We start from the raw sequence: 17,722 nt of genomic DNA on the forward strand, positions 1-17,722 counted from the left end.
TCAATTGACGTCATCTTCCCTTCCTCATTAAGCCAAAAAAAATTTTTTTTTTGTACATTGCACCTTACTACATTGTCCTTGAGCAATGAGCAAATAATCTTCGAATATTTATTTACCCTGAGCAACCAAAAAATTGATTGCCAAACGATTTCAAGCGGCGAACCAAATTCGTCTGTTTATTTACAAAGGATTACGACTTCCTTGTCATAAATATCTCTTGATGACGTTGAACTTGTATTGAATCAACAAGTTGACCGACTTTTCCATGTAATTCATTTATTTCATACCAATTATCGCCATAAATCTTACTGATTCTCCGTATTGCAGTTTTTAATCGTTAAATTATGTAATAAATTCAAATAATTGGAATGGAGACTGGAAAAGCTTTATATTTTCATAAAAATACCGAAAACAGCCTATAAAAAGAGAATTTTCCTCTGCGCATTTTCCTCTCGACACGAAAAACGCATAAATAGGAGCAGCGCACCCTTTTCCAGTTTAGTCAAGGCGCGTTTTTCATTTCGTCGAGTTATTTGTCGGATGCGAAGAAGACCATGGAATCGATGTTGAAGGCGTTGAAGCCATTCATCAAACTGTTTCAATTCATTGGGCTGAGTCCGTTTGTCGTCACGGAGCACGGAGATCTCATGGAAGCTTCAGTTACGACAATTTATTCAATTGTCTCGATAAGTGTCTTTTTGGCTTCGTTCATTTACGGATTTTTCCAAGAAGATTTGTTCTCGATTCCGAACGATCAGCCCATGAATGAAATCGCTCATACCGTGGATTTTATCCAACTCACCGGGATTCGTTTCACGCATTTGATAATTTTGTTCGAAGGACTCGTGCGACGACGCCGCCTCATGCAACTGCTATGCAAACTAAGCGATTGGGACTTAATTGTGCAGAAATACTACAACAATTTGCACATTTCGCACGAGACAATTCGCCGGAAAATTCTCCTCAAGCTACTGGCGAGCGGCACCTTCTACGGCGGCATCCAACTCATTCTCCTGCTGATTATTTTGTTGCGTCAGCAGTACGAGTTCACGTATTATTGGTCGTTGTATCTCGTCTCGTTCATCGTCTGTAGCTTGCGCTACGTGCAAATTTACATTCTCATATCGCTGCTCAAGGATCGCTTTCACTTGATTAACAAGAAAATCGAAAAACTCAATTTGAATGAAGGCACAGCAAGTAGCGGGAACGTATTGATGACGAAAAATGCAACAATAATTAACGACGAGTTATCGGCGGTGCAGCAATTAATCATTTTGCGACAACTTTATGATAAATTGTGGGAATTGACGAGTCTCACGAACAAATGTTTCGGATTAAGTTTGCTTGTCAACATCGGGAATGATTTTATTGCCATAACCGGGCATTGCTACTGGATTTTTTTGACGATGGAAAATCCGCCCGTTGGAGTTAATGATATCCTCGCAGTGATTGGATCGACAATTTGGACAATTCCGTCGTTGGTTAACTCGTTTATGATGGCGTCGATTTGTCATGTTACCATGGAGGAAGTGAGTTTGAGTGAAAATTTGTGAAAAATTCCCTTTGAAGTGCTGAAAAAAATAAAAATTTAGAAGAATTTTTAGACTCAATTGATCAAAAAGTCGAAAAAAATAAGTTTTTAGAAAATTACTGAAGAAAACAAAAAATGGCTTTAAATAATTAAAAAAAAATTAAATTTGATTAATTTAATAATATTTAAATATTTTTATTTTAATTTTAAATTATTTTATTTTATTTTAAATATTTTAATAATATTTATTTTTTAAAAATTTATTTTTTTTAATTTTTTAAAAATTTAATTTTTTTTTATTTTTTAAAAATTTAATTTTTTTTTTTTTTTTTAAATTTAATTTTTTTAATTAATTTTTTTTTTAATTTAATTTTTTAATTTTTAATTTTTTTAAAGATGTCTCTTTCAAGAAGTGATGCATTTTTTCCTAAAAAATACTTTTTGATATAATTTTGTGCTAAAAAAAATTAAAAAGCTCAAATTCAGATAATTTTTTTTAAATCTTGACAATTTTGAAGCTATGAAATAATTTTTTCTGAGAAATTCATTTAAAAAATGATTAAAAACAAATTAAAATATTTAAAGTTTAGCATTCAAACCATTTTCGAGGTGTTTAAAAAATTCAAAAATTTTTAAAAATTAAAATTTTAGAAAATTTTCATTGAAAAAATTAAAATTTTAGGAAATTTTCATTTAAAAACTTCAAATTTTAAAAAATTTTTATTGAAAAAATTAAAATTTAAAAAACATTTCCATTCAAAAAATTTAAAATTTCAAAAATTTTCATTCAAAAAAATCAAATTTAAAAAAAATTTCATTGAAAAAAAATAAATTTTAAAAAATTGTCATTAAAAAAACCAAATTTCATTAAATTTTCATTGAAAAAATGAAAAAATTTTCCATGAAGTCAATCGAAATCCTAAAATCGACAAACTTTAACCTTTTATCGCACATCAACTCTTTTGAAACCCTTTAAATATCCTTTAACGAACCCATAAAAGTGTCATTTGAACTAAAATTTTTATTTTTTCTTCCTCAGGCAAACGAAGCTGGATCCTTACTCCATCAAATCAAGCACGATTGTCTCAATGAAAGCCAAAATATGGTCGTAAGTCCTTAAAAACTTCATTTTGCATCAATAATAAATAAAAATTTCCCTCAGGTTCAACAATTTTCCCTTCAACTCCTTCATCAAAAAGTCAAATTCACTGCTTATGGATTTTTCAACATTGATTTTTCACTACTTTTTACCGTAAAATCCTCAAATTCTTTAAAAAAAAAAAAATAAATTATAAAAAAAAATATTTTAGATGATTTCAGCGACAACAACTTACCTGGTAATCATTATTCAAATGCACAACAGTGCTTGAACGAAGGTAAACGAGGTAATATCAGGATGAAATGTGCATTTTTTTACAACTGACCCAGTACTTGTAGGTCGTTTTTTCGTGTATAGATCGCTTTTGACATCAATTGTCGGTAAAATTAAGAGAAATTTATAAAAAAAAAATTAAATTTATTAAATAAATGTTTCGATAAAAAATTATTTTTTGATGATTTCCGGTCATTCACATAGCGGCGTGATGTTTCATAATGAGTTTTATTCAAAAAATTTTTTTACGGGAATGTTTTTATTTAGAAAAATTTACCTAAAATTTGTAAAATTCTTAAAATTTAATGGAACTGTTTCAATATTTGTTCGTGAATTTTGTTCATAATTCCTTTTTTTCTTTCTTTGGCTTCTTTTTCTCCTTTTCTTTTTCCTCTGGGTTGAATACTTCGTACAAGCAACTCGTGTCTTTGCCTTTCAGGACGACATCTTCGCACAAATATTTGATAAGCGGCGTCGTTCCTTGCTCCTCAAAGTACCAAGTTGAGATTTCCTCTTCATACTGCTCCAACAACGTCTCGCACTGCGTTTTTAATTGTGTGACTTCGGCTGATGGTTTGTCCCATAACTCCAACGGGATGCCCAATTCGACTTTTACGCCTTTATCGACGAGTCCGTGGAGTGTTTGGAATGTTTGAGACATGCCTTTAGCGAATCTCGTGCTGTCTTTCCGCTCTTTATGGAGATTATACTCGAGAACTCGTTCACAAAGGTCTTCCAAAGATTCTTCGAGACGCAACTCGCTCTTACGATATTCTTTGCGTTTTTTCGGGGCGTTATCGTCGAGTCGATTGTACCTACGAGCATAAAAGAAAACGTTTCCGGTTAATTTATTGCTTGCAAAAAATAATTTTTATCGCATCTCACCCAATTTCGAGAACATCGTGAGACTTGCCAGTTTCGGCGAGCCGATTATCGAGTTCTATCGCGAGGATTTTGCACGCTTCGCATCGATCAGCTACGGAAAATTAAAAAAAAATCGTAAATAAACGTAAAAAAATGCTAAAAATAAAACTCACCATACTTCACGCCTTCCTTCTCCTCCGGCGTCTCTGCCGAAATCAAATAAAAACCTACGATATTTATTAATAAAAAAATTATTCGCATGATTTTCTCCAGTCTTGTGTTTTTCCGATGCAATTTATTTATAAAAATCTTCTTTTAATCACACTCCAGATCAGCGTTTATTTTTGGGACACGTAATTCCTTCAGTCCCTATCAATTTAACAGATTTACGTGTTTCTCTATTTGCTCGTTCGAGAGTTGGCTTGGAACTGAGTAAGCGAACAAAAATAAATAGAATCTCGTGTATTTACAGAGAACAGATGATTTTGTCTTTGTGTGTGTTCGAAAAATGTTTTTTCGAACTTTGATTCTTCGAAAATGATTAAAATTTCATTTGTCGTTAAGTAATAAATTTTTCTTGATTAATTGAAAAGTTTCGAATGAGAAAATTTTGGGATTCTACTATTTTCTTTTCCGTAAAGATGTGTTATTGAAAATTTAATTCAACAAATAAACAGACAGTAAAAATGCGAGTAGTAAAAGTAGCGGGAAAAAGCCTTGCGTGTGACAGAGAAAGTTGATGATGAGAGCGCATTTTTAAAGGTTATTATTTTTTTGAAAAAATATTTTTTAATTTTTATGAAAAAAAGACATAAAATTATTCAAAATAATAATTTTCAGATTATATTAAATTCATTTGGTAAGTAAAAAATTAACATATGAAATAACTAAAAAAAGGTCATAATTGTGAATTAAATTGATCAAGAGCAAAAATTTTCTTTTCATATTTGAACCATAAATTAAATCAATAAATTAAATCAATCTGCTATTATTTTTTTAAACTGTAACTATCAACATGAAAATAGGTAATGGACCTGATTTTGAGCGATTCGAAATGCCGAAAATATGATATCTTTTCAAGAGGTATTGAAAAGAACTTCGACATTTATTTCATTAAGAAAATAATGGATTAAACTTCATAATATCATGTTAAAAAGATTTCTTGGATTGCGCTTTTGTTTCATATCTGCTTACCGAATTTAATTTATTTAATAAATTCTCCAACAGGTTATGAGCACAGCACGCTTCCACTGCAAATAGGTAAGTATTCTTAAACTTTTTTCCTTTAACAGAATCTGAGATTTATTTTCAGCAAAATTTTTCAATAAAAGCAAAATGAATTAAATTATTTTATTCTTCAAAAGATCTTAAACAATTTTAGGTTAGGAAGCGCACATTTTATGCAATCGATCGGAGAAAAATGATATGAGGAACAATAAAATTGAGGCATATTTGTCATGTACATTGGGCAGACCAATAGAATTGACATGATTGAAAATTGGAGTTCAAAAAACCTTTGACCACTCAACGTTTAATTCAATTAGGAATTTCTCGTGCTTACCTTCTGTATGGAAACCGAATAAGATAATAAACCTTTTTATTTCCCTGAATTTATTCACATGACAAAGGAGAAAAATGTTTTCCAAAAGTTTTTAAATAATTTTGAGGACATGTTAAAAACTCTCAGGATTCTCCTTTTAGATCAAAATATCTAAAAGATGAATTTAACTTCTTTTTAAAAAAGTATGTTTCATACATTAGAAGCATTTGAAATACTATTAGCTGAAAAATATGAGAAAGCAAAAATTTTTGGAAAAAAAAAATAAAAAAAAAACTATAAAGCTTGTGTTGAAAGGAAATTAAATTTTGGCAAAAATCATAAATAATACAAAAATTCATAAATTATAATAACAAAAAATTTTGATATCTATAAACAGACAGACACCGCAAAAAACCTCAAATTTCACACATAACGCCATTCAAACGAAAAACAGTCCGTTAGTTGAAAGATTTATGAAAGTGACACGGCAACAACAAAAAACAGCGAGAAAAAATGAAAATATTTGCCAAGAAAATTAATTCCTCATCTGAAATGACCATGAAATGCTGCACATCGCCCATGAGAGATAACAAACAAACAAAATGCCAATATGTCCCGAAATTTAAATGAATTCAATTGTCAGGAAATTTCATTCATCAATTTTACGTAATATCTCGCAAACCGCAAATCTCTCAAAAAAGATGTAACCAGACAATAAATTACGTTTATTTTGGAAGCCGGTAGAAAATTTCGTCTCCCGCAAAAAATAAATAAAAATACGCACACTTTCTCACCGCACACACGCTCAAACACACAAAAAAATAAGTAGGAAAAACTAGCGAGAAAATTTATCATTTTCAGTTTGGCGCTCGGCTCGATCACTTTTCAAAATAAATTTAGACACCTGCGATTTTTTTCTTAAATTGCTCCAAATAAAAGGAAAATTTATTTTTTGTGAAAAGTCGTGAACTTTTGCGGAATAAAATGGGAGCTAATGTCTCAGAAATGGTTTGTAAATTCAGAAAAAAATATTTAAAAAATGAGTTTTTAAGTGAAATTTATTTTTTCATGTGATAGTTTAAATCGGATTTGCCCTTGACTTTCAAATGTCACGGCTGTAAAAATCCCTTCGAGGCGGAAAAGAAAGTCTTGCAGTGCAAAACGGGTCATAATTTTTGTGAAACTTGCCCAACGACGACTCCCGAGTGTCATGAGTGCAAAGAAGGGTTCTTGGGAACGCGTAATTTTGCCTTGGAAGAGATGATCAAGAAAGCACATGAGAATAATAATGTCGCAGAAGTGCCTGTAGTTGATCAAACTCCCGTCGTTGATGCGAAATTGAAGCTTGGAAAGGTAAAAATTTGAATTTTCTTTGTAAAAAATTTAAATTTTCTAAAATTTTTGATAATTTTTAGCCAACTGAAGCTCCTGGTTGGGTAAAATGCGATGGAAAAGAAATTCCTGCGAACGCCGTCGTTGGCGGAGAAGATCAAAATGGAGTTTCGATGTACGTGGGACGCGCCATGCACGATGGATCTCTTATTCCCGGCAAAATTAACGTCACAACAGGCACTTGTTTCGTCGGTTGGAACGGAGATCAATTCGAAAAGACCGAATTTGAAGTTCTCTGTGGCATCAATTCGATTTGGGTGAAATGTTCGGGAGCTAATATCCCAGCAAATGCTTTTCCCGGAGGCAAAACTCACGCTTCAGAAGTTCTTTATATCGGACGAGCTTTGCATAATGGCACTTTGGCGGTTGGAAGTGTGCAAAAATCATACAGCGCTTGTTTCGTGTCGTACGGAGAAAAAGAATACGAATACAAGGATTATGAAATTTTTGTTACAGACGATCATGCGTTGATTGCCAAGCTCGAACCGATTGTCGAAGGAAAGGTAGTTGAACCGGAAGTTGTGCCTGAAGCTCCTGTTGTTGCTCCTGTAGCTGCGGAAAAAATGGTAAGAATTATTTTTTAATGAAATTATTTTTTTTTTACTTTTTATTTTTTTTGAAAAATTAAAATTTTTAAATTTTTTTTTAATTCATTTTCAAGAAACAAGTTTTAAAATAATAAAAAAAAATATTTGAAAAAATTTAAAATTTATAATAATTTTTTAATATTAAAAAATATCGTCAAATTTCATTTTTTAATTTTTTTTAAAATTTTTTTTAATTTTTAAAATAAATTCATTTTCAAAAAAAAAATTAAAATAAAAAAAAATATTTTTTAAAAATTATAAAAATTTAAAAAAATTTTAATTTTAATAATTTTTTAAAAAAATAAAAAATAAAAAAAAAATTCAAATTTCATTTTTTAATTTTTACAAAAAAAAATAAATAAATAATATTTCAAATAAAAAAAAATACAAATTATTAAAAAAAAAAAAAATTTTAAAAATTATAAAAATTTAAAATTTATTTCTAAATTTTTTAATTTTAATAAATTTTTACAAAAAATAAATAAAAAAAAAAAATAAAAATTAGTAAATAACATAAAATTTTTGGCTTTTGCATTACTCAAAAAAAATAATAATTTAAAAAAAAAATTAAGAAAATACGTAAAAAAAATTAATAAAAAAAAAATAAAATTAATAAAAATAAAAAAAATAAATAAAAATGAAAATCATAAAAAATATTTAAAAGGCAAAAATTAAAAAAAAAAAATTTAAATAATTAAAAATTTTAATTAAAGACAAGATATTAATTAATTAAAAAATTTCTAATTCCAGCCCGATGTCGATGAAAAACTATGGCGCTCATGCATGGGAACACAAGTACCCGATAACGCAGTGAAAGGCGGTTACGACAGCGACGAAGAACCCTTGTACATTGGCAGAATAAAACACGAGAACGGAATCACGCCCGGAAAAGTAAACGCCGACGCTGGCTTATGTTACGTACCCTTCGAAGGCAAGGAATATTCACGCAACGAATACGAAGTACTTTGCGGCGCAAAAGGCACCTGGGTTCAATGCTCACACGATGCAATTCCAAAAAATGCCTTCATTGGCGGCAAATCAGATGCGGGCGAAACTTTGTACATTGGTCGCGTAAAGCACGAAAACACACTGACAATCGGCAAAGTCAAGCCATCGGTGAAAGCGTGCATCATCCCGTACAAAGGCAAGGAATTCTCGTATCCAGAATACGAAATTTTTTGCTATTAAGTCCCCTCGATGAACGTTTTCTGTACAGAAAAAAATAAATGCATTTAAAAAATAATTTTTTCATGTCCGTTACTGCTTCGAAACCGTAATTTTAGCTCGTAATGCGCATAACTCTCGTGTCAGCTGTCATTTATTTATTTACGTTTCCAAGTACCAAAATCGCAATTTCTGCGAAAAATTAAAAAGAAAAAAATAAAAAATGGCAGGATTTTCACTCGGTACGAACAAAAAAATAAAAAATAGCATTTTTCAACGAAATCCTTCGATTATCCCGTTAGACGACATCTTCGCATGTCCCATTTGCTGCACGAATTTTCGTCCCAACCACAAAATCAAGCAATGTCGTGAAGGGCATTCGATTTGCGAGCGATGTTTTGGCCTCGTAACGGATTGCCCGATTTGTCGTTGTGCCTTTTTGGGCACTCGCAACCTCATAATGGAAAAACTCGTGAACGCCTTGCACGATATTGACCCAAAAGTCATCGCAAATTCGTTTGTGGCGATTCGCGAAAAGACCGAAGACCCCAAAAAAGACGGAGAAACGCAAAATTTGATCTGGATTCCATCGGGCAAAAGCTCGTTACCCACAAATGCAGTCTTGGCGAGTTACAATAAACAAGGTCATCCGTTGTACATCGGCAGAGTAACGCACGAAAACGCATTAATTCCAGGTAAAGTGAATCCACGGCAGAAACTTTGTTACTTCCCCGCCGATGGAGAGGAGAAATGCAGCGAAAATTACGAAGTTCTCGTATCGACAAACGAATCCATGGAAAATTGTTGGATTTCCTGCTCGGATGGCGATGTCCCAAATAATGCTTTTCCCGCTGGAAGGTCCGCTGACGGCGAAGTTTTGTACGTGGGAAGGGCATTTCACGACGGGGTCTTGACTCACGGGAAAGTTCAACCTTCAGAGGGGGCTTGTTTTTTGCCATTTTACGACGAAGAAGTCAAATGTCGAACGTACGAAGTTTTTGTCGACGTCACGAGACGCAAAGGCGACGAAGAAGCAGCGGGAAGTAGCATCAAAGAGGACGACAGCTTCGAAATTTGCGAATAAACGGACAATTTTTTCAAATTTTTGCTGTTCGAAAATTTTGACATTTACGTCGAAACTCATTTCGGGTGGCGAAATTGCTTCAAAATTAAATTTTTTACAATTTTTATCGATTAATCGTCTTAAAATTGCATTTTTCGGATGAAATTCAGGTACAAAAGCTGCGACAATTGATCGGTTTGGTATTCGCAAGTCATCGTCATCCATTGCAAAACATGGTAAGAAATTGCTTGTCTTGCAAAAAAATCGCAAATTTGCTAATTACTCGAATTGTAGGCTGATGCACTGAAATTAGATGACATTCTATCGTGCCCTGTGTGCTTCGACACGTTCAAGCCGCACAAAAAAATCCTGCAATGCACTCAAGGACACGCGATTTGCGAGACATGTCACGAAAAATTGGACAATTGTCCCGTTTGCAAGGAAGAACTCAAGGGCACACGGAATTTCGTGATGGAAGAAATGGTCAAAAAATTGCGGCGCTTGAGTACGGGAGCCCTAATGAGCTTAGATGATGACGTTACGCCTCCAACTTCGCAAGCCAAAGGTGTTTCTGAGGATCAAACCGACGACGATGACACGGAAAGTGATGATGCAATTGAAAAAAGTGCCGCCGAACGTAAGAAGGAAGAACGTAAGGCAAAGAAAAAGGAAAAAATGAAGTTAAAGAAGCAACAAAAACAACAAAAAGATGCCTCGGAACAACCTTCAACGTCATCGGGAAGCACAAATCCCACGCAAACATCGCCCTCCGTCAAACGTGCCAACAGCGATGTCGAACAAAATGTCGAAACAAAGCGCCAAAAGACAATTTTACGCGAAAAATTGTCTCTCAACTCGCCGCCTCAGCCAAAAGGACTCTTTCCGTGCCCCACAAACGACAAAAATGACCCTCTTCAAAAGTGCCAAAGCCAAATTCCCTTTTGTCGCTTATACAATCACCTCCGTTCCTTGCATGCCGATCGCCTAATTGAAACGGAAACCATTGTCGGGCAAGATAATTTGATCGCACGTTGCGAATTCGAGATCCCGGTGCCCGTTTCAGACTATCGACATGTCATCAAAGTCAAAGAATTCGGGCTTTTTGTGCTTGTTTTCTCCGCTGAACGGGAAATTTTCGGCGATGAATGCACCGTGAACCGCGTTACGGGTTTCGTCAAGATGGTTGGGACTGTCAGTGCCGCCAAACACTTTAACTACAAGCTGGAAGTCGCAATTGGGAAATACGTTGCGAATTGTACGGATATGTGTCATTACTCGTTCACGGATGAAAACTCGATTTTGCTCACGGATCAATGTTTGGCGCTGAAAGTCAGCAAGTTGTCACGTTTTGCGAGAATCAAGTTGGAATTGTCGAAGAACACGGGGAGTCGTACAAGACAACCGTTGACGACAAATGTGCAGATTATCCCGAATTTTGGATCGAGCAATCATCAGGGCGAGGCGTCGTCGCACAATCGAAATCAGCAAAAGAAGAAAAAGAAGAATAAGAAACATTGAAAAGAAGGAACTTTGTGATTATCGAATTTTTTTTGAAAACTTGAAAACTGAATCTTATATACTAAAATGATTAATTAGTAACTTATGCCAATAAAAGTTTACCTTTACAGTTCAAAACTGAAAATTAATTACGAATTTTTAATGAATTTTTAAAAAATAAAAAAAAATGCTCAAATTTTATTTTAATTCAAAATATTTATTTTTGGATTTTTTTTTTTGCGAGAATTTAAAATTATTTTTTTTTTCGAAGAAAAAATCTTGCTCCAAATGGATTGAAATTTGTCAGAGGGCTCTAATTTATCATTTTTAATCATTTTATAACTCAAAACTGCCAAAAATTGAAACTGAAAAAAAAATTTTCTTTGACATATTTGTTTTAAAAACTAAATCAAGAGCAAAAAAAACTGTGTCAAAGCCAATTTTGTCAAATCTTGCTCCAAATGGATAAAAATTTGTCAGAGGGCTCTAATTTATCATTTTTAATCATTTTACAACTCAAAACTGCCAAAAAATTGAAACTGAAAAAAAATTTTTTCTTTGACATAGTTTTGTTTTAAAAACTAAATCAAGAGCAAAAAAACTGTGTCAAAAACTGTGTCAAAGCTATTTTTGTCAAATCTTGCTCCAAATGGATTGAAATTTGTCAGAGGGCTCTAATTTATCATTTTTAATCATTTTACAACTCAAAACTGCCAAAAAATTGAAACTGAAAAAAAATTTTTTTCTTTGACATAGTTTTGTTTTGAAAACTAAATCAAGAGCAAAAAAAACTGTGTCAAAGCCAATTTTGTCAAATCTTGCTCCAAATGGATAAAAATTTGTCAGAGGGCTCTAATTTATCATTTTTAATCATTTTACAACTCAAAACTGCCAAAAAATTGAAACTGAAAAAAATTTTTTTCTTTGACATAGTTTTGTTTTAAAAACTAAATCAAGAGCAAAAAAACTGTGTCAAAAACTGTGTCAAAGCTATTTTTGTCAAATCTTGCTCCAAATGGATAAAAATTTGTCAGAGGGCTCTAATTTATCATTTTTAATCATTTTACAACTCAAAACTGCCAAAAAATTGAAACTGAAAAAAATTTTTTTCTTTGACATAGTTTTGTTTTAAAAACTAAATCAAGAGCAAAAAAACTGTGTCAAAAACTGTGTCAAAGCTATTTTTGTCAAATCTTGCTCCAAATGGATAAAAATTTGTCAGAGGGCTCTAATTTATCATTTTTAATCATTTTATAACTCAAAACTGCCAAAAAATTGAAACTGAAAAAAAAAATTTTCTTTGACATAGTTTTGTTTTAAAAACTAAATCAAGAGCAAAAAAAACTGTGTCAAAAACTGTGTCAAAGCAATTTTTGTCAAATCTTGCTCCAAATGGATTGAAATTTGTCAGAGGGCTCTAATTTATCATTTTTAATCATTTTACAACTCAAAACTGCCAAAAAATTGAAACTGAAAAAAATTTTTTTCTTTGACATATTTGTTTTAAAAACTAAATCAAGAGCAAAAAAAACTGTGTCAAAGCCAATTTTGTCAAATCTTGCTCCAAATGGATAAAAATTTGTCAGAGGGCTCTAATTTATCATTTTTAATCATTTTATAACTCAAAACTGCCAAAAAATTGAAACTGAAAAAAAAAATTTTCTTTGACATAGTTTTGTTTTAAAAACTAAATCAAGAGCAAAAAAACTGTGTCAAAGCTATTTTTGTCAAATCTTGCTCCAAATGGATTGAAATTTGTCAGAGGGCTCTAATTTATCATTTTTAATCATTTTATAACTCAAAACTGCAAAAACATTGAAATTGAAAAAAAAATCAATTTTAAGATAAAATATCAAAAGAAATATCAAAAATGATTTAATTTTGTACCTAGTCTCTTTTTTTATAAAAAATTGATAAAAAAAAAATTCTGATGAATTTTAAAATTTTTTTGAATTAAAAAAAAATTGTATAACAAATTTTATGAAGTCATCATCGTTTTCTGAAAAATAAAACAAATATTTAGCAATATGCTAAAAATAAAAAAAAATATATAAAATTTACAATTCTTCAGAAAATTTAATTGTTTGAAGTAATGACAAGTGCAATTTAAAACAATTATTTCTGAATTTAAAGAAAAATCTTAAAATTTTAAAAAAAACACAACACTTTTTGATAATATATGAACTTGATTTCATCAAAAAATTTGAAATTTTCAATTTTTAGCGAAATTAATGAGAAAAATGAAAAAAATGACCTCCATAATAATTGATTATTTGTGTGAAATTTGCTGATTTTCTGAAAACTTTCTGTTAAGAAGAAATGAAAAATCCACTTTTATAGTTGAAAACTTCAATTTTTATTTTGTTTTGCTCTTGAAGGTGACAATTATCATTTTATAGAATGCTTGAATTAGATCCGTGATGGGTACAACATCTGAAAAAAGGTAAATTCTCATTAATTTCCTTCAAAAAATTAACTTTTTCTGTCAACTTACGATGCGAATTCTGTGTCCCATGGCGTCACCGGGCAAGTTCTTGCGGAATTTCGCACGAACAGATCCCGAATTTCCGTGCAAGCGAGTAACTTTGCCCCAGATAGCACGTAGACGAGTCTTGTGTTTGGGGTTTGTTGGCGACGATTGACGAGCTTTGCCTTTGTAGACGTACACGCAGCGTTTGCCTACGTAGAACAAAGAGTTTTTGCGGTTGCGACATCCTTCGATCTGAAAAAAAATTTGATTTTTAGATTTTTTTTCATTAATTTTTGATGAAAAAAAAATTTTTTTACCTTCAAGATAGCTTGGCTCTCATGTTGATTGCGGAGACCGCGTTTGTATCCCGTGAAGACAGCTTTGGCCCACAATCTTCCGTAGCGTTTGAAGGGACGTGGAGTGACGGCTTTTGGTTCCTTCGTCTTCTTCTCGCTGGATTTGACTTTCTTGTCGGCAGCGGGAGCAGCTTTCTTCTCAGCTACGGGTTTCTTGGCAGCTTTTGTTGCTGCGGGCTTCTTTGCTGTATCAGCCATTCTTTTGCTTCAATACTGAAAAAATCAAGAGAAAAAATTTATTAGCTTCACATTTTGCAGATATTGACATTCTCGCGTGTGTATGAGCATCTATACGAAACACATGGCCACGAGGTTCTTTTATTATTTTCACTTTTTTCGAGCAATTACGCTTTTGGAACACGAAATTTATTGATGACGCCATGCTCGAGAGACAAAATTTCCTTTTTAAATCACTTTTGGGGAGATTTTGGGGGATTTAACACGAAAAAATCGAATAAATTTGGAGCAAATTTGTTACCTCAAGTACGATGCACACGAAAAAGAACGTCAAACGTGACATTTTACAAAAAATGCGCAACAGGAAATTTTTTTTTTAAAATTCAAACTGGGATTTTACTCATAAAAAAGTAAACAAAACATTAAAAATCACAAAAATTTTGCATTTTCCTCCCAAAAACGATGGAAAAAATTTGTCGAGTATGTTTGGCAGAGAAAGAATGGATGATTGACATCTTCACCTTAGACAATACTGACACAGAGCTGCCATTATTTGAGAAAATCATTCAATGTACGAACATTGCGCTTTCAAAAAACGAAGGATTGCCTTCCCAAATCTGCCTTGAATGCAAAAATGATCTCAACACTGCCTACCGTTTCCGTCTCAATGTCGAAGGATCCGATTTTATCCTCAAAAAATTCAGCACAGAATCGTTTCAAGACGAAATCTCGCCCGAAACAGTGGATTTGGACGACGACATCCACGAAGATCACGATTCTTCGGAAGTTTTTGTCAAATACGAAGCTGATCCAGTGATAGAAACTTCGAATCCCGCCAAAAATAAACTCGAAAAGGAAGGAAAAAAGCTAAAAACAGAACAAAAAGAAGTAAAATCCATCATGACAGTCCCAAAAATCTCCAAAGACGAGAAACCGCCAACTGTGAAAGGAATCACGAAACAAACAGCACCCGATGGAACAGTCAAAACGATGGTTCGCATCTCGAGATCTGTCACAAAAGCACAAAAAACGAGCAAAAAACCGTCTGTTGAGACGCAGGAGGAAAATTTGCATGTTTGTCATGAATGTGGAAAAGCATTTAAGAAATCATCTGCCTTGAGATCGCACTCGAAACGACATTTGAGCATCAAAACGAACATTTGTGAGATTTGTAACAAGTCTTTTGTGCTGCCAGTTGAGCTTAAAAGGCATTTAAGAGTGCATACGGGAGAAAAACCATACGATTGTCGGTATTGCGAGAAGAAATTTTCGGATTTTGGAACACGAGTCAAACACGAAAGGTTGGCACATAATTTCTTTATTGTCACAATTTAATATAAAAATTTATTTTTTTTCTTAATTCTAGAATTCACACACAGGAAAAGCCTTTTGGTACGTTATTTTTATAAAAAATATTTTTTTTTTATGATTAATTCAATTTTTTTGTAGAATGTCCTTTTTGCTTGAAAACATTCACCTACTCAAATGTATTGAAATTTCACATAATGATTCACACGGGAGAGAAACAATATGCGTAAGTTTCGTTTTTTTAAATAAATAATTTAAAATAAATAAATAAGGTCGTTCCAATTTTTTTTTAATTTTTATGGCACTCGATTAATTTTTTGAAATTAATTAATTTTTTTTTTATTAATTAATTTTACATTTTTTTAATCAAATATTTTTATTTTTTTTAATCAATTTAATTTTTTTTTAAATCAAAGTTTTATGAAATTTTTCCAATTTATTATTTTTTATGAAAAAAAATATTTTTTTTTAATTTAATTTTTTTAATTATTTCTAATTATTTTTTAATTTTTTAATCTTTTATAAGAATATTTTTCATAAAATGTCTAAAATTTATTTTTTTTTTTGTAAAATATTTTTTTAAGGTTTTAATTTATTTTTTTTTTGAAATAAAAAATTTTTAGATTTTCTAAAAAAAAAGGTTTAGTTACTTTTTAAGAAAAAAAAAATTTTTGAAATTAAAAAATTAAAATTAAAAAAAAATTTATGAAAATTTTGATTTAAAAGATAAAATAAAATTATTTCTATATAAAAAAATAATAAATTTAAAAATAAAATAAATTGAAAAATTTTCAAAAAGATTGTTGATTAAAACAAATAAAATTTTCAAATTTTATTTACAAAAATATTTCTTTGAAAATGTTAAAAATTTAAAATTTTTTTTTTTTAAATATTTTTTAAAAATATTTATAAAATATTGTAAAAAAAATTTTTTTTTAAATTTTTTTTTATTTTTTAAATTTTTTTGAAAAAAAAATATTTTTTTTAAAATTTAAAAAATTTATTAAGTAGTTAAAAAATTTATTAAGCATTTAAAAAATTTAAAAAAATTTTTTTTTTGTAAAACGAAAAATTTAATAAAAATTTAATTTCAATTAATTTTCAATTTTTAAAAATTCTCAAAGAATAACTCAAACTATTTGAAATAAATTTGGAACGACCAAAAATTAAAATAAAAAACAAAAATTAAAATAAATAAATAAATAATTTCTCATATAAATATTTACATTTCAGCTGTGAACATTGCAATAAACGTTTCATCAAAGCTCACCAACTAAAATGCCATTTGGTAACACACGGAATTGGCACGCCAGTTAAACGCAAATCAAAACAGACAAAAAATCCCGTAATTTCCGAAGCGAACGAAGATGCAATCGCCTCTTCGACCATCTCGAATGAAATCCAAACGGTTCAAGTGATGCCCACGGGAGATCCGACACAAACTTACATGCTGTATCTCAATAAAAAATAATTTTTTTTTAAATATTAACCGCAATTATTTTCAACGGTTGACTTTTCGTGGCTTGTTGTCTTCTCAACGCTTCCGGATTTTGTATGAGGCTCAGAATTTGATTTGGATTCACGAGATTGAAACCCGTCAAATTTATGACCCTCGTCGGCGATGGCGGCAAAACTCGAGGCACCGCTGGCGACGGGAAATTCGTTTCGACATACAAGGGTTTCATGAGTTCCTTTCGTTTGGCATTTCGTTCCTTCGTGAGATGGATTTTGATGAGATGCGTTTGTAAATTGTGTTTTTGCGAGAATTTTTGGTTGCAAACGGCGCACGTGAATTTTTTCTCCTTATCATGGGTCCTCATATGGGCTTTTAGGACATTTGCATAAGCAAAAGCCTTCCCGCACGCACATTTGAAGGAACGTTCTTGATCGTGAACAGCTTTTTCGTGTTTGTGACGCGTCGTGTAGTCGGAAAAGGCGAGATTGCAGTGACGACACTCGTAGGGCTTCAGTTTCGAGTGAATTTGCATCGTGTGACGATTCAGGGAGGATTTTACGGAAAATTGTTTGCCACAATCGGGACATTTGTGTTGACGAATTTTCTTGTGAACGATTTTTACGTGAGTTTCTAAAAGAAAAAAAAAATTGAAAAAAAATTAAAAATTTATTTTTTTAGGAAAAAAAGTCAAAAACTTACTCAAATAACTCTTGGTAGCGAAAGTATCGCCACATTCATGACACAGATGCCTTCCTGAAGCGTCTTCCATGTTATCAACAACCACTTGAGATAAACAAATCGATAAATTTAATCGAGTGGAAGTAATTTGATGACTTAATTTCGTAACATTTCGAAGATTTTTTTCGAATTTTTTATGAAATTTTGATTTTTTTTCATTAAAATTTTAAAATTTTTTAAAAAATTCTTTAAAAAATCACGAATTTA

At 31.4% G+C, this 17,722-nt stretch overlaps 8 protein-coding genes across 8 annotated transcripts; 5 read left to right on the forward strand and 3 right to left on the reverse strand.

Annotated features, from left to right (window-relative positions):
* The first annotated feature begins 554 nt into the window (after window positions 1-554).
* LOC134837839 (putative gustatory receptor 2a) lies at window positions 555-2,956 on the forward strand. Its single transcript, XM_063853231.1, has 4 exons — window positions 555-1,529; window positions 2,571-2,639; window positions 2,694-2,783; window positions 2,842-2,956. Exons 1-4 carry the CDS (start codon window positions 555-557, stop codon window positions 2,899-2,901), a joined length of 1,194 nt encoding a protein of 397 aa, XP_063709301.1. The 3' UTR covers window positions 2,902-2,956.
* A 110-nt stretch (window positions 2,957-3,066) lies between these two features.
* On the reverse strand, window positions 3,067-4,222 carry LOC134838066 (protein canopy homolog 4). The gene is made up of 3 exons (XM_063853511.1): window positions 3,941-4,222; window positions 3,789-3,879; window positions 3,067-3,718 (listed from the first exon to the last, which is right to left on the reverse strand). Exons 1-3 carry the CDS (start codon window positions 4,026-4,028, stop codon window positions 3,244-3,246), a joined length of 654 nt encoding a protein of 217 aa, XP_063709581.1. The 5' UTR covers window positions 4,029-4,222; the 3' UTR covers window positions 3,067-3,243.
* A 1,973-nt stretch (window positions 4,223-6,195) lies between these two features.
* LOC134838412 (uncharacterized) lies at window positions 6,196-8,476 on the forward strand. Its single transcript, XM_063853938.1, has 4 exons — window positions 6,196-6,315; window positions 6,385-6,660; window positions 6,723-7,265; window positions 8,037-8,476. The coding sequence occupies exons 1-4, from the start codon at window positions 6,292-6,294 to the stop codon at window positions 8,472-8,474; spliced, it is 1,281 nt and encodes a 426-aa protein (XP_063710008.1). The 5' UTR covers window positions 6,196-6,291; the 3' UTR covers window positions 8,475-8,476.
* A 154-nt stretch (window positions 8,477-8,630) lies between these two features.
* Window positions 8,631-9,594, forward strand: LOC134838414 (uncharacterized). Its single transcript, XM_063853941.1, has one exon. It carries the CDS (start codon window positions 8,674-8,676, stop codon window positions 9,532-9,534), a length of 861 nt encoding a protein of 286 aa, XP_063710011.1. The 5' UTR covers window positions 8,631-8,673; the 3' UTR covers window positions 9,535-9,594.
* LOC134838413 (uncharacterized) lies at window positions 9,591-11,159 on the forward strand. Its single transcript, XM_063853939.1, has 2 exons — window positions 9,591-9,749; window positions 9,808-11,159. Exons 1-2 carry the CDS (start codon window positions 9,747-9,749, stop codon window positions 11,029-11,031), a joined length of 1,227 nt encoding a protein of 408 aa, XP_063710009.1. The 5' UTR covers window positions 9,591-9,746; the 3' UTR covers window positions 11,032-11,159.
* A 2,183-nt stretch (window positions 11,160-13,342) lies between these two features.
* On the reverse strand, window positions 13,343-14,381 carry LOC134829747 (large ribosomal subunit protein eL33). The gene is made up of 4 exons (XM_063842993.1): window positions 14,315-14,381; window positions 13,798-14,049; window positions 13,505-13,732; window positions 13,343-13,443 (listed from the first exon to the last, which is right to left on the reverse strand). The coding sequence occupies exons 2-4, from the start codon at window positions 14,032-14,034 to the stop codon at window positions 13,420-13,422; spliced, it is 489 nt and encodes a 162-aa protein (XP_063699063.1). The 5' UTR covers window positions 14,035-14,049; window positions 14,315-14,381; the 3' UTR covers window positions 13,343-13,419.
* Window positions 14,382-14,475: 94 nt separating this feature from the next.
* Window positions 14,476-16,792, forward strand: LOC134837840 (zinc finger protein 26). The gene is made up of 4 exons (XM_063853232.1): window positions 14,476-15,314; window positions 15,380-15,405; window positions 15,463-15,547; window positions 16,555-16,792. The coding sequence occupies exons 1-4, from the start codon at window positions 14,476-14,478 to the stop codon at window positions 16,790-16,792; spliced, it is 1,188 nt and encodes a 395-aa protein (XP_063709302.1).
* LOC134837980 (oocyte zinc finger protein XlCOF15-like) lies at window positions 16,713-17,676 on the reverse strand. Its single transcript, XM_063853393.1, has 2 exons — window positions 17,477-17,676; window positions 16,713-17,407 (listed from the first exon to the last, which is right to left on the reverse strand). The coding sequence occupies exons 1-2, from the start codon at window positions 17,544-17,546 to the stop codon at window positions 16,800-16,802; spliced, it is 678 nt and encodes a 225-aa protein (XP_063709463.1). The 5' UTR covers window positions 17,547-17,676; the 3' UTR covers window positions 16,713-16,799.
* Between the last annotated feature and the right edge of the window lie 46 nt (window positions 17,677-17,722).

Source organism: Culicoides brevitarsis, chromosome 1 (assembly GCF_036172545.1).
Source record: "Culicoides brevitarsis isolate CSIRO-B50_1 chromosome 1, AGI_CSIRO_Cbre_v1, whole genome shotgun sequence".
Taxonomy (NCBI): domain Eukaryota; kingdom Metazoa; phylum Arthropoda; class Insecta; order Diptera; family Ceratopogonidae; genus Culicoides; species Culicoides brevitarsis.